This window comes from Falco punctatus (genome assembly GCF_963210335.1).
Source record: "Falco punctatus genome assembly, chromosome: 9".
Lineage (NCBI taxonomy): Eukaryota > Metazoa > Chordata > Aves > Falconiformes > Falconidae > Falco > Falco punctatus.
Genome location: NC_137589.1, coordinates 48,560,985 through 48,576,076, shown reverse-complemented (window position 1 = coordinate 48,576,076; position 15,092 = coordinate 48,560,985). Strand labels below are relative to the sequence as shown.

The window sequence follows — 15,092 nt, the reverse complement described above, 5'->3', positions numbered from 1 at the left end:
CTGTGGGTCTGTGCCAGGGAGCTGAGCCCCGGGTAGCTTCGCCTGGGGCTGTTGCTGGTGGGTTTGAGCCCCTGTGCTGGGTGGGAATGGACAGACACAGGGAGGGATCAGCAGGAAAAAAAATGTCCAGAAATAGCACGTACCCAGCCAAACTGCCTGCCAGTTCCTGGAGAGCCTGCACTAACCAACGAGGAAACGATTCATTATGGATGAGTTATAACTAATGCAATTGTCCCTGCGGTGCAGTCAATACTCTCAGCAGATACCAGCATGTCTCAAACTCATTTCCTGCTCTGGCAAGGACACAGCCACAGCTATCAGCCCAGGCATGCAGGAATGTACCCCACAGCAGCACTGACCCACAGCATCCCACACCCTACTGTGTCCTCTGCCCACAGCACTGCCAGCCCCAGGACATCCACAGGCCTCCTGCATCCTCAGTGCCACAGACCCTTTCCCATAGCATCCCCTGCCCCACCAGCATGGTCTCAGATCATCCACTGCCCCATGGCATCTTCAGCTGTGCTCAGATCGAGGTCTTCTCTGGGAAACAGGTCCCTGAAGGAGATGGGAAATTAGGAAACACAGCTTTGGGGTGATCCAGTTTGGTTGAGGGACAGAAGAAATAGGAGCCCTGCCCTTGCCTTTCAGCTGCGCAACCCCTCGGATAAATTCATCTATGCCACGGTAAAGCAGAGCTCGGTGGACATCTACTTCCGACGGCAGGTGGAGCTGAGCACCATGTACCGGCATATGGAGAAACACAACTACGAGAGCGCTGCCGAAGCCATCCAGGCAGTGAGGGACAAGTGAGTGGGGCCAGCACCTTGCCTGGCCATGCTGGGAAGAGTTTCAGGGAGCTGCAGTTTGGTGGAGCAAGCAGGGCTGATGCAAACCTGGAGGGAGCTGCAGTCAAAGCATGGTTTGACAGGACCTGACCAGCTGGTGGTGGGTGGGATCTTCCTAGTCCTGGTGTGTGCCAGGTCTCTGGATGGAGAGCACGAGGTCTGTGTGGGGAAGGGCACAGTCGGAGCCCTGGCCCTGGTCGTGGCTTCCTCTGCACTTGCTTCTGAGCAAGGCTGGGTGGCTTCAAATCCCATGTAAACCCTTCGTACTCCTCCTTCAAACTCTTCCCAAGCCTTTTTGCCTCCCAGCAGCACAGACCCTGCTGGGAGAAGGGTGATGCTCTTCAGTGTTTAAATTAGGGCTGGGAGCACCCTGTTGTGCCCACGGTGGCTACAGACAAGCTGGGGTGCCCAGCCTTACCTGTCTGTCCTCTCTCGGTGTCCAGCAAGCTCCATGCCTTCATCTGGGACTCGGCGGTGCTGGAGTTTGAAGCCTCCCAGAAGTGTGACCTGGTGACGACGGGGGAGCTTTTCTTCCGCTCCGGCTTCGGGATTGGGATGCGCAAGGACAGCCCGTGGAAGCAGAACGTCTCCCTGGCCATCCTCAAGTCCGTACACAGCTCTTGGCATGGGGCTTGCCCCGAATGCTGCATGTGTTAGCACGCAAGTAGTCTCGTGCCAGACACTGCCACCCCAACCCTTCAAACCCGCTGCAGGGACAGGGGGTCTGGGGGCTGCCATGTCACTCCTGATGGAGGGGATGTGCCTGAGTGACCTGGGTGGGCACCCATGGGCCCCAGCTCTGGTCTCAGGGCTGGGTAAGCAGCACAGAGCTGGTGGGAGGGCAGAGCAGAGCAGGGCAGGGAGCAGGAGCTGTGCTCAGCCACAGAAGCATAGGCAAAGTGGGCAGCGAGCAGCCCTGAGGCCATCCAACACCACGTCCCCATGAGCAGGACACAGGCTGCAGCAGCAGGCAGAGGTGCTGGCATCTCCCCGCTTCTCCCTGCGAGCTCAGCCTGGCCAGCAGCACTGCGCTGCCCTGGCGTGGTGTCCCAGGGCTTTTTCTTTCAACTCTGGCTATTCCTGTCAGGCAGAGATATGGCAGTCCTGTTGAGCCCAGTTAAGGCTTTTTTACATTTTATACACGCATTAGCCTGCAGCATACAGCGCTGCAAGTCGGTCTGATATTATGCATGAAAAGGGCTTTCCTTGTATTAGTTCAGAAATGCCACACTCCCTGCAGACAGAGGAATGTGGTGATGGAGCAACAGGCAGCTGCGAAGAAGCAAGTGGAAGGAGGGGGACATGTGAGATTAATTTTATGGAGAGACAGGGCCAGGAGTAATCAGGGTCCTGCCTAAGGCGCAGAGACAAAAAACCTGAGAGGGAGGGTGGGCAGGTTGTGGAAGACACAGGCAGGACCCAGGGCAATGTAGGGAGCCACGGGACCCCATCTGTGGGGTGGTCTTACCATGAGGATGGGTGGCAGCGGGACAGATGGGATTTGGGACAACAATATGAGAAGTCTGGAGAGGCAGCAAGAGTCCTTGGTGTCCTCCTGGGTGAGGCTAGGGAAGCCCAGGGCTACAGGTGGCCTAGGAAGGCAGTGGGGATATACCAGGAAAGCGGGACCCGTGGGGGGAATGCATGCTCTGTGCCCACCTCCATGCTTGCTAGCTGTTCGGGCATAAACAGGCGAGGACATGGTTTGTTTCCTTCTAAGCTGTGACACCAAGTTGCTGGGAAGTCCCAGCCCTCGCCACGCACAGCGGGGAGCTGCCAGGCAGCAGTTTTGCCCCTGCTTTGATCTGGAGGGTGCTGGTGTTCACCAGATAGAACTGGGGTCCTGCATTGCCTGAGCTCCCAAGTGGCCCTGGTGGCATGCAGACACACGCAGTGCAGACGGCCACTGCAGACAGGCCACACTCTCTATGTAAAAGCCACGCATGCACATGCATGTGCACGCACACGCAGCCAGCCAGGTGTGCACACACAAATGTGCACGCACACGCACCGTCGGTTTGTGTGTTTGTAGGCTGCAGGCACGTGCAGGCTCCTAGGACGGAGGGCATGAAGGCACCAGAAGCGTGTGCCCCAGCTGCCTGTTGCTGGTCCCCAGTGACTACTCTGTTGTGTCTGCTTGTGCTTTCAGGTCCCACGAGAACGGCTTCATGGAGGATTTGGACAAGACTTGGGTGAGGTATCAGGAGTGTGATTCCCGTAGCAATGCCCCAGCAACACTCACCTTTGAAAATATGGCAGGTTTGTTCTGCAAACCTCTTTCTTCCTCTTCGCTGGGTAGCCTGCTTTCGCTCAAGACATTCTCCTCTCCGGGGCTCTCCTCTCGGGCCAAAGCTCTGCTTCTTCTGGGTTTGTGCTTTCCTAGCGCTGGGAGGCTGCTGTGTTGGGCTCCAATCTAACCTTGTCCGAAACAGCTCTGCAAAGCTTCCCCCACTTTCCCTGGGGTGGCTTCCTCAGCGGTGGGGCTGTCCTGCTTTGAACATTGCTCCCCTCCCTCTGCTCTGGCCAAACTGCGGCTGTCACAGTGGAATCAGAGCTGTCGCCAAGGCAGAGAGAGGGGAGCAGCACCTCGGGGGAGGCGAGAGCAGCCGCGGAGGCGAGCGAGGACCCTGCTGCAGGAGGGAGCTGGTGGCGAGGGGCAGCTCCCCAGCCCTGAGGAGCGTGTCCCGGCTGGCCTTGGGCAGTGGGCAGGTGGCAGGAGGAGGATAAGCAATACAGAGGGTTTTTTTCCTTGGTCCCCCTTTGCAAAGACTGCGAGATCCCCCAGATGGGCTCTCCCCTTGCAGCAATGCGGTGCTGCCAGTCCTTCACTCAGGCATCATGGTGATGCGGGACGAGGGGTGTCCAACGGGACCCTGTCCTCACCAGCACCGCCACCCAGGGCACAAGCACCAAGGGAGGGGGCACTTTGCTCTGTCTACTCAAGACACCACTCCCAAAATGTCAGCTCCGAGAGTTGCAGCGGGCCAGGACAGTACAGAGAGCTCTGTGCACAGCTGCCCTTCCCAATGAGCCAAACAGGAGCACCAGAGCTGTGTTTCTGGTCCAAACGACCCCACAGCCCCAGGGGATGGGGTCTGCGCTGGTGCTGGGTGCAGCACTCAGCGCACTGTGCCTGTCCCCAGCATCACTGCAGCACAGCCCGTGCCCTGTGCCCAACCGACAGGAGCTTGCACGGTCATCCAGCACCCCGTCACCTTTCTGCCCATCTCTGCGGGTACCCAAACTGTAACGCTGTCCTGCTCTGCAGCGTTCCCCTTCCCAGCCCCTCCAGGACTGTGGGGGGATGGCAGGGGGCCAGGGGGACCCTGGGTTGACAGATGCTCCTGTTGCTGAGCATGAGACAGAGGAAATGAAGTGTCATGTTGCGATTTCCATTGCCCCCTGTAACTTTCCTGCTTATTTCAGGTGTGTTTATGCTGGTGGCTGGAGGTATTGTTGCCGGGATATTTTTAATATTCATAGAAATAGCTTACAAAAGGCATAAGGACGCGCGGAGGAAGCAGATGCAGCTGGCGTTTGCGGCCGTTAATGTGTGGAGGAAAAACCTGCAGGTAGGACAAACCGTTTTTAGAGCAAATCTCCAACAGGTGCGTTTTCCATTCCTTCACCAAATGAGTGAATGCAGAGCTGTGGATTAGCATGGGGCCCTCTGTCCCCCACCCTGCACCCAAGTAACCCCAGCTGGGTGCTCCTCGGCACCTAGCAAGCTATAGGGTAGGGTCCCTGCCTTGTCCCTGGGAGCTGCCCTTGGCCGATGCCATCTCTCCCGGGAGGTGTCGTGCACAGCTCCAGCCAGGGCAGAGACCTGGACCAAACATCCCCAGCGGTGCTCGGGATGGGGACTTTGCTCTGCTGGTGACCGTGTGCCTGAGCCATGTCTTGCTGTGGCCGAGCACACCGCGGCAGTGTGGCTGCTTTTGCAGGTGCTCTATCCTGCTGGTGGCTCCGGCCACGCTCACCAGCAGACGGGAGGGTTAATCTGCTGCCACTGAGCATCCCTGCCCAGTGCTCAGGTGGAAAAATGCTCCAGGGATGGTTTCCATCACCTACCACTCCCTGCCCATTCCCTGGGGGCAAAGTAGCCCTTGCCATACCCAAGACCAACTCCAAAAAGAGGTGGTGCGTGCTCTTGTCATTTGGAGACAAGGACATCTCCCCACATGGGAGCCAGCAGTGCCGGTGCCTGTCAGTGCCGAGGCTGCCCCAGGCCCCCTCCATGGAACCATGGCTCTCCCCGACTTCTCCCATCCCTGAAGCACCTCCGTGCCACCCAGGCCGGGGAGCCTGGGAGTGCCAGTGGTGCCTGGCAGTGACACTGAGCTGTGGGCACGTCCGTGGGCCACCAGCCTCACACTTCCCTTATCCCATTGCTTTTGGGGTTGAGCCCCACGGTGCCCCCAAATCCCAGTTTAGGGCAGATGGAGGCTCTCTTTGAATTGCCCGGGCTGCTTTTTTCCCTTGGGGAAGCAACCCAGCGTTCAGAGAGCAAGAGAACCTTTAGGCAACTGCCGTTGGCAGCAGAGCCAGTGAATGAAAGAGAGAGAACAAGGCTCGGGGACCCCAAAACAAGCCCAGAGCGGTGGCCCTGCGGGAGCAGCGCTGGCTGGGGCGCGCGGGTGGGCTGCCTGGGTGGAGGTGACCTGCTCGAGAGCAGTGAGGGGAAGCACGAGGCCGGGCTGCTGTATCCTGAGAGCTCGCTGGGTTCAATTCACTAAGAGTCTCGGAAAAGCCATTTTTCAATATTTTTTTTTTCTTTTTTTATTTTTTTTTCCTTTGCTTCCAAAAAACAGCAGCACCGAGGGGGTTCAGGCTGCTGGGACAGAGCACACTAGTCGCACTGCCATTTTTCACTTGCCAACCTTCTAGAAAATACTGCACTGGGTCCTTGGGCAGAGTCTGTGGGACTGTGAGCAAAGCATGCTGCCCTGTGGGGGTAAACAGCCTCATGGTAAAGAGCCGTTTGACATTGTAAGACTTTTCCACAGGAGGAAACGTCAGAGCACTAGTATCTGGTACATTGCTAGAAGGTAGGCAAGTGGAAAGATTTATTTGTTAAAACAAACAAACAAAAATAATGGTTTTTGGGATCACAGTTTTGCCATGGCTATTTCCTGAGATGCCATGGAAGAAAAAGACATTTCATTCCATTCATCTTGCTTTCCTTTCCGTTTGTGCATGTCCGCAAAAGAGAGAACTGAGAAGGAGGAGCAAATGTATCCCCGAGCATGCTCTACGCACCAGCGGGATACATTTTGGTTACCCCCGTGCGGTAGCAGAGCCAGACCTGGTCACTCCGTCCCCCGTCGGAAAGGTCACACTCATTGGCACGAAAGCAATTGGGGAGGAATCGTTCTCAGCGCCCGCCGCAGAGCGCGGCTGGTCCCCACGGCTCGCTGCCCCCGCACCATGGCGGCTGGTGCTCCCAGCCTGCGCTAACCAGGTCCGACTCGCTAACACCAATGGCTACATTTTTCAGTTCTGTTTCTCTTTGAGTTCATCCCAACCCCGATGACATCATAGCGCTAACGCTTTGCCTCCTCCCTTTCTTTTCCTTTACTTTTTTTCCTTTTCTTTTTCTTCCAGTTTCCTTTTATTTTTCAACCTGTTTTACTTTGGAAAAAAAAAAAAACAACCAAACCAACAAACAACCAACCACACAACCACCACCAACAACCACGTTCGGCTTTGCACAACTGCATCATTTAAATTTTTGAATACATTTTTTTTTTTTTTTTTTTACAGAATATTCATACAATGACTTCTCTTTCAATGCAGTCCTCTCTCTCTTGTGGCACTAGGATTCAGCCTCAGAAAAGGCCCTGAGCAATTATTTTTATTTTTTTAGTGGTAGGTGCAGCATCTCACCTCTCGGTCTAGCCAGGCTAGCGGTGGAAGCGAGGGGCAGGGCGCCAGGCAGAGCATCCCCAGGAAGCGAGGTCAGCTGTGCCGGCCTGGCCGCAGACACCCAGGAGAGCAGGGCTAAGTCCCGGAGGGGTTTCCAGCGCTCCAGACGTGAGGCCGGCCCCGTAGCTGTAGCAGTGTGGCGGCCGTGCTGTAGCCATGGGTCAACGGAGGCCCTTGGAGGACTGGGAGTGACAGGACACCTCCAGTAGCTTTCTCACCTAAATGAAGGACATGACACGGGGCAGTATTCGAATAGATTTAGCGTTTCCAACAACACACTAGAGATCTAATCACTTATACATATTCATTTTAGGATAGAAAAAGTGGTAGAGCAGAACCTGACCCTAAAAAGAAAGCCACTTTTAGGTCCATCACCTCCACCCTGGCCTCCAGCTTCAAGAGACGTAGGTCCTCCAAGGATACGGTAAGAGGAAGAAGAACAATTCTGCCCTCTCTCTTTCTCTCTCTTTCTCTCTTCTGCCATCCCATCGACTGCCACACACCCATCCCGAAGCTGCCAGTGTACATGCATAGCTCATGTTCGTCACCAGTCAGTCAGTGAGTCAGTGAGTCAGTCATCCCGTGTACCTGAAAGGATGCTGGGATCCTGGAGGGCAGGCAGGAGGTGGCTTGGAGTCCTGTGATGAGTTGGGAGATGCAACCGAGTTTTTGTTTTGTTTTTTGTTTTCTTTTTGCCTGGATGATTTCTGATGTTCCTCTCTGTGCTTCGCTCACCTTACTGGTGCTGACCTCTTGAAAGCGATGACATTTTTTTTCTTTTTTTTTTTCTTTTTTTTTTTTTTTTATTCTGTTCCTGAGTGTTCCTGTACCTGTTTGTCATTGTATGCCTAAAAACGATCACCCCGATTTAATTTGGGCACCGTGTCACCTCACCGAGAGCCATGCGTGTCACATTCTCTACATGTGATTTTTGTTTGTGACGATTAGCATTCGGGACGTAGTCCTCGGCACAGGAGTGACAGCTGTCTCTGGTTATCGTCAGCAGTAACGCAGCTCTAGAAAAGAGACACAAAGGCTTGAAAGAGGAGGTTGTTAAAGACCCAACCTTGGTTCAAACTTGTGCTTTCCGCCTTGGAGTAAAACTGCTCTCACGTAACCAGAGAACATTGCCAAATTGCTGCCTCTAAAGCCAGCTGTTTCCAAATGTGCAAACGTGTCTGCTCGTGCTGGAGCTTCAGACACTCTTCAGCGTCAGGTTGGGCTGTTGGTCTGTCGGACTGAGCCGGTGTCCCTCTGCATGTTGCCGTCTGTTGTATGACTCTGCACTGTGGCTACTCTGTTGTCTCGTGTGGCAGCGGCCGCTGCATTTTGCTGCCCGACCTCCCGGCGCGATGGGCTTGCCGAAATCGCCTCCCCAGGGCGACCGGCGGGTTTCTGCCCAGGGTTGCTCAGAACAGGCTCCCGGCCAGGCTGCCCGAGGCGTGAGGCACAACGGGGACGGGGGGACGGTGGCAGCGCGGGGAGATGTGGCCCCCTGTGGTGGGGTGGCCCGTCCCTGGCAGCAGGTTTGGGGCGCCTCGGGGAGCAGCATGCAATATCGCAGGGGGTCTCGGGGCCACGGCTCTGTATGGAAAACGGAGGCAGCTGCCTTTGATGCCAATGCAGGCTCCATCCCAAGAAGCTCCTGGAGCACCCCTGGGAATCAGCCCTGGGGACAACTGAGCCTTGAGCCAGGCTCAGCTGCCACCATCTCACACAAAGTGCTCCTCTCCCTGTCACCTCACCAAGGCAGGCGTGGCGGGGGGACCCATGGTCTCCCCACTCATCCCCCATACCCCACTGGGAAGACTGGCATCCCTGTCATCTCCTGCACTGCCGCCGTGCTCCCTGGGTGGCACCTTGCCCCAGTGATGCCTTCATGTCTGAAGTCCCCCCTCCCCACCGCTGCACCCCCCGAGCAGCTCTGCAGGAAGGTTGCAGGTTGTGTCTTGGTGGCCTGAGCCCTGAGCCAGGGGAGAGGAGAAAGAGATGGGGTGGGTGGTGCAGGGAAGGGAACGTGGGAAGAGTGAGGAGGAGGAGGAGGGACAAGTGGGATGCACAGAGAAAAGGGAAGTAAAAATTGCAGAAAGATCTTCTGGGGGGATCCTCAGCATGTCCTGAGTGGACCCCTGCATTTTGTTGTGTGTGAACCCCTCCATGGTTAGGAAACCAAGGGATCCTGTCCTGGGAGAGAGCAGGAGCATCACGGTGCAGGGGGCACCTGGAGGGACCGGTGCCCACAGTGGCCACAGGAGAAGGGGATAACCTGAGAACAATGGGACAGCTGGCCTGTGGCACCCCTGGTATCCCCCCACATCGCTCCCTCTTCGGGGAAGCATCCTGGGCCTGATCCTGCTCTGTGGTGTGGCATCCACCCTACACCACACCACTGCACAGCGTGCTCTGCCCCGGGGTAGGAGCACCCCAATGCCCAGAGCTGACCAGGTCCAGGGGCCACCTGCACCAGAGGTCCCATGGGCAAGTGGTGGAGCCGTGCTTTCCCCTTCCCTCACCTGGTGGGCACCAGCGTGGCATGGGACTCCCCGTGCCATGACCTTCTTGGCACATTGCTGACAGGCGAGTTGTGGAAGGAGATGACCCCACTCATCCCAGAAGATGGCCCCAGCTCTGGAGGCAGCCACATCTGTGAGGCAGCTATGGGCAACAATGCTCCGCTGTCTGGGAGCATATTGCAGTCTTCTGCCTCCCATGGGGTGATGTGGTCAGGATCCTAGGACACGTTCCCCTCGGAATCAGGCTAGCTGGGTCAAGAACAGGCTAGTGCGGCCAATATCCAAGCCAACAAGGCCAAGATGGAAGCTAGCAGGTCCAAGGTCTGGCTGTTGCAGGAGGTCCGTGGTGGAGCGAGCTTTGTCATGATGTTGGGCAGACCTACTGGTTGCTCTGCAGGGTGAGTGGCCAGCAGGAGGGTGCTGCCACCAGCTCATGTCACAGCCTGCCATTTGGTGCCCTCCATTTCCATGCAGCAGCCCTGGTTCAGAGACCCCAGTGCCCTCCTGCTGTGGAAGGCCCCATGAGTACGTAGCATGCTGGGACACGTTGCCTGGGGTCCTTGTAAAGATGAGAAAGCAGCGAGGCGCTCTGTTTCATGATGCTCAGCAGAGCTGCAGGCCCACACCAGGTCTCAGATGGGGCAAGGCTTGAGAGCCCATGGGGCTGGAAGGCCAGGCTGACCCCAGCCCCATGGGCTCTCCTGGCTAGCGAGCGAAAGACGCAAACCTGGTGGCCTTGCTTCTTTCCTTTTCGTTGTCGGGAGTTTTAAAAATGGATTCTGCTCTGCAGCCCTGCAGAATGGTCCCTCAGGAGTGCCAGAGAGACAGGCTGGCACCATGGAGCCAAGACAGCCCTGGGAAGCTACCACCCCACTCTGAACGTCCTAGCGCCCACCATCACCCGAGCTGCACAGCCTCTCCGCGGCACATCATCCCCACCGCCCCAGGAGGAGATGCATGTGTTCCCCATAGGCAGCTCCTGCAACTCGAATAGCACTCGCAGAGCTGACGTACTGCCATCCATCGCAGCCACCCACGATACTGCAACCCCACAGAAGCCATGTGAGACGCATAAACCACACAGACACCTTCCGAGCCGGCACATTTCGTACAGACACTTAACGAGGTGCACAGGTCCCTTAGCCCCCCCACTGCAGACGTCATCAGCCCCCACAGAGTCACACCACCAGCTCGCGGGCATCCCCCCCAGGCACAGCATGACACACGTCCCACGTCACCGCCAAGCGAGGGCCCGGCACTGCCAGGTGATGCTCGCCCTGCAGCCATGGGGATGGTGCCAGAGCTGGTCGAGAACTGAGGGGATTCATGGAAAAGGTCACCTTTTCAGTGAAGGATCAGCCGCCCAAAAGTCAAATGCTTCTTGGCTGAAAAAGAACCTAGTTTTTGACCCAAAAGAACCAAAAATAGGTCAAAGGCAACTATATTTTTTTTTTAAGGAAAGTTGACATTTTCTACAGCAAGATTGCATTTAGCTAGAATCCTAATTTTTAATTGAAAAAAAAAAACCAACAAACCCAAACCCCAGAATTCTTCCAGAAAATCTTCCACCAGTCAGGGACTACCATTGAGCCCAGATTAGTTTGAAGTCATTTTTAAAGACATATTAAGTTCTTGTCTATATTTTCTTCCTGGTTGTCATTTAAAGTTTTTGGTGCCTTCACTTCACTTCCATACCTTAACATGTTTGAGTCTCTTCTACGGTTAATATTGATTAATTTCTTGGCTTTATAATGTTTAGTTTGGGGATAATTGCACCATCCCTGTAACATAATTTACCCTAAATTACTGATATGTGCTTCTAGCATTAGTTCTACTTTACCATAGTTTTGATATGACAGTTTTCTTGCTTTTTTCTTTTCCTTTTTTTTTTATTTTTATTATTAAAAATTGCATGCATGAACTCTACACAAAAAAAAAAAAAAGTAAATGAGAATGTTACCCTGTGATAACTCTGTGATTGGAGGAGATATGCTTTCAAATCAAAAGCTATGCTCTTGTATTTTAATTTTTCTGGCCAGATTCCCCACTTCGCTTGGTTATTTTCGCATTTGCCACCCCTAGAGCTGTGCGGAGAGGCCAGAACGCCCCAGCCTGCCCTGCTAGACCTCCAGCTTTCCACCGCAGCAGCCACACATACACGTGCACCAAGGCACACGCGCACACACGCACACACGCACACACATACGCACACACCACTTTTTCCCCCCCATCTGCATCAGGCAGGATATTTAACAAAGGACCTTTATTCTGCCCTCTTCTCTTTTGTATTTCAAGTCTTTTCCACCAGTGAGTCACCCAGCCTCTCCCCTTTCCCAGTCACCTCTCCTCCCTGTGGGAATCAAGCCCCATCCCGCGAGCGCACACCTTCAGCCATTTTGCTATGGAAAGATTGCATGTAGCTGGAATCCTAATTTTTTTTGCAAGGAGGGGGTGGCTGCACACGTTTTTGGGAGAGAGGGGTGGTTTTTTTGCATAGCCACAAAAAGCTCCCCCCAGAGCGGCAGAGTGACTGCAGGGTCACCTCGGCCGTTCTCTGTGCAAACAGGCACGGCCAAGGTGTTGCCGCTTAGCAAAGCAAGGAATTTCTCAGAGCCTCCGCTTTAGTATTAATAGTCCCCTGAATGAAAGAATGATCCTATGAGATGCTCCCTGGGTGTCAACATGTCCCCAGCATGTGTACCGGAGAGACGGGAGCATGCCGGCTCCCGCCCCTGCCCCAGCAGCTCCCCGCTGAGGGGGTCCTGGTGAAGCACAAAACCGGGCAGAGCAGGGCAGTCCCGAGGACCCCACGCAATGCCTAGGGGGACCCCAGGCCTCCCTGTGGCAGGAGGCAGGGTGTAGAGCCACGCAGGGTAGCCACAGTGTCAGAGCCTCCAGCAGCACCGCCGGGGCCACGGTCACCACTGACCAACACAAGACGGGCAAAACCCCGTCCCTGAGGAGCCCCCCGGGAGCCCAGCACAACGGCAGCCCCGCGGGGTGGCATGGTGTAAGGGCCAGGTAAACGTCACTGGACAGGGTCTGCGCTGCAGCACACGAGCCCTGCCGAGACCCTTTCCTGCCCCGGCACCGATGCAGATCCTCAGAGAGAAGCGCAAGATGCTCTGTGCCACCCGCTCTCGCAGCAAGGCTGGACAGGGCTTCCAGTTCAGGGTTTGGAGTTAGGAGAGTGGAACTGGCAGAGCAAGGGAGTAAGGAAGGAGGAAGGGAGAAAATCATTGCCCAGTTGTAAATCCCTGCCTGGGTAGGACAGACCTTTTTTCTTGCCTGTTGAAGAGTATTTCTGCTCTCCCTGTTTGCTTGCCGGTGGGACTACAGCTGGGGAGGTCTCTCCCAGGGAGCGTTTGCCAAGCCCCCCAGTCCGCAGGGAACGCAGAACCCCAAATTCAGGCCACATCTCCAACACAGGCTGTATTTTCACATTAGCAATTGACGCTACAGTTTATTGCAAGACAACCACACCGCACGTCCCCTCACCTGCATGAAAGGACAGTCAAAGCAGTGTCATTCAAGCAAGGAGGTGAAACGCCCTGGCCTCAAAGCACAGCTTGATCTGGCACCAGAGATGCCGAAACCCAGCCAGACCCTCCAAACACAGGTTCAGCCGTGGGCTGGGCTGATGAGTCACAGGCTTTGTTTTGTAGCTCTCCCAGAGCAGAGAGGGGCTCGCTCAGCAGGCGACACGGCTGCCATGCTCTGCGAAAGCTGCGCCGCGCTCCTGGGTGTCCTCCCTGTCCAACTGTAGGGTGCTTGGAGAGCGTCTGCAACGACCTCTGCACAAGCTTGGATTGCATTGGGAAGGGGACCTCAGCCAGCAGCACGTTTTGGGCCGTTGCATCGCCCCAAGAGATATCCTGTAGGGACACATGAGATGTAAGTAGAGGTGGGGGCAAATGCCAGAACTGCCTAACACTTCTTTCTCCTTGTCTGTGTATTTGTGTGTTGCAGCAATATCACCCCACCGACATCACCGGCCAGCTCAACCTCTCCGACCCCTCAGTCAGCACTGTGGTGTGACCTTCTCCCCGAGGGCCATCAGTCCTTGCCCAACACAGTAGGAAGGCACAGCCAGGACTGCCTTTCAAGGGACACTGATGGGTTCTTCTGGGTGAGATGGGAGGAAAGCATCCTTCATCCGTACACAGTGACTTCATTGTATATCTCCCTCCCTTCCTAGGCCTGCTGCCATGCTCGTGCCCCAGAATGCACGGCAGAACCAGGACACGGTTTGGACTTCACTGTACAGAGATAATTGCTTCCAACAGTGCTGTTGATATTCAGTATTGCCACTGACTGGCTATGTGCAAGGGGAAAGGACTTTGAAAGGCACATGGTGCCTGCTCTCCCACGGTAGCAGGGAAGAGCTGGTGCCACACTACAAACCTGTGCTTCACTTTGCAGGCTTCAGGCTTCTCAGCACATGCACAGCCCCTCAGATGTGTGCTCCACGTCTCCCACCACCCCAGAGGGCTTCAGTGCGATGTGCTTGTGGTCCTGAGCAACTGGAACAGCCGGCGCAGTTCAGCGGGTTGGGCACATGCACCTGCTGTGCCCAGTGACCCCCGCCTCTGCAGCAGGAGCTGAAAGATGTGTGTTCCACACCTTGCAGGGGATGGACCCCCCTGCTCCTCCCTCCCATCAGCTTGTGGCTATGACTTGGCTCCTGTATGTGGTCTGTTTGCAGCAGGAGTGCTCCCAGACCTACAGCCCACACTCCTGTGCTAAACGTGGTACTACAGAGCTCATAACACGCTGTCAGCCAAGATCCTGACTCCCAGCATCTCCTGCACAGAAGACATCCCCAGGACCTGGCCATGGCCAGCATGTAGCTCTCACACCATGGATCTCCTGGCCAGGAATATCTCCACAGGGAATGGCTCTGGATGGTTGCATTGACCTTTAGCCAAGCTCCACACTGCCTCAGCAACAGCAATGCAAGGAGAGATGGTGCTGGCCGGTCGTGGCTGGCTGTGGGCTGTGGTGTCTGCAGCAGCCACCCAGCCTGCCTGCACTGTCAGGACACCACAGCGGGCACTGGCAGCTTCCCTGCCACACACACTGCAGTTCAAGCTTGCCAGCAGCTCCCGCGGCAGCTCTGAAGTCCCAGCTTATGTGGCTGCATCTGCCTGACCCTGGAGACATGGAAACTGGATCCCAGTTGAGGAGAAGGGAACCCAACAAGACAGGCTGACACCATTCCTCCCCACACCTTCCTCCCCTCAAGCATACGTGCCCATGTGCCAGCATCCCTAAGCACCCTCCCCATGGGCGCTGCGAGTGGGTACGGAGACACCAGCATTGGGGAAGCATCTGGCACCAGCCAGGCTGGTGATGAGCAGCTATAGCACGTGCACGGGTAACATTGCATCCTGCCTCCTGCAAAGGTGGAAACGCCGCCTGCAACGTGGTACCAAGCCCCAGCAGCACGAACTGCCTTCTTGCCCCAGCCGAGAAGATGTGGCTTCCCCCTGAGGGCAGACAGCCTTTGCAGGCAGGAATTTCAGATGGCAGCTGAGGTCTGTGAGCATCATTCCACTGACTGAAGTGGCTCCATCAAGTTCATCTCACTCCAGCTGAGAAATTGGACCCATTCTACTTTATACGTCAATGTAACATTAATATCAAGTTTTTGCAAGAGCTCAGTAAAGTCTAGACTGGATCATGAAGTGGTTCATTCCAGTGCCGTGTGCCTCTTTCCGTCTCTGCCTTCTGGCAAAGCTGGCAGGGAGCCCCATGCTGAATCAGAGCCTCACCCAGCACTGCTGCAGGGCTTGCAAACAGTAAA

At 55.6% G+C, this 15,092-nt stretch overlaps 1 protein-coding gene across 10 annotated transcripts in view; it reads left to right on the top strand.

The window, feature by feature from the left end:
• Window positions 1–14,974, top strand: part of GRIN1 (glutamate ionotropic receptor NMDA type subunit 1) — a 43,859-nt gene extending 28,885 nt beyond the window's left edge. For 2 of the 10 annotated variants that reach the window (XM_080401980.1, XM_080401978.1), the window contains 6 exons: window positions 652–809; window positions 1,292–1,453; window positions 2,998–3,107; window positions 4,275–4,420; window positions 6,058–6,309; window positions 10,077–13,249. In XM_080401980.1, coding sequence (XP_080258106.1) covers window positions 652–809; window positions 1,292–1,453; window positions 2,998–3,107; window positions 4,275–4,420; window positions 6,058–6,309; window positions 10,077–10,280 — 1,032 coding nt within the window. In that variant the 3' untranslated portion in view covers window positions 10,281–13,249. The other 8 variants (XM_080401982.1, XM_080401981.1, XM_080401984.1 and 5 more) reach the window with 7 other exon arrangements.
• The last annotated feature ends 118 nt before the right edge of the window (window positions 14,975–15,092 follow it).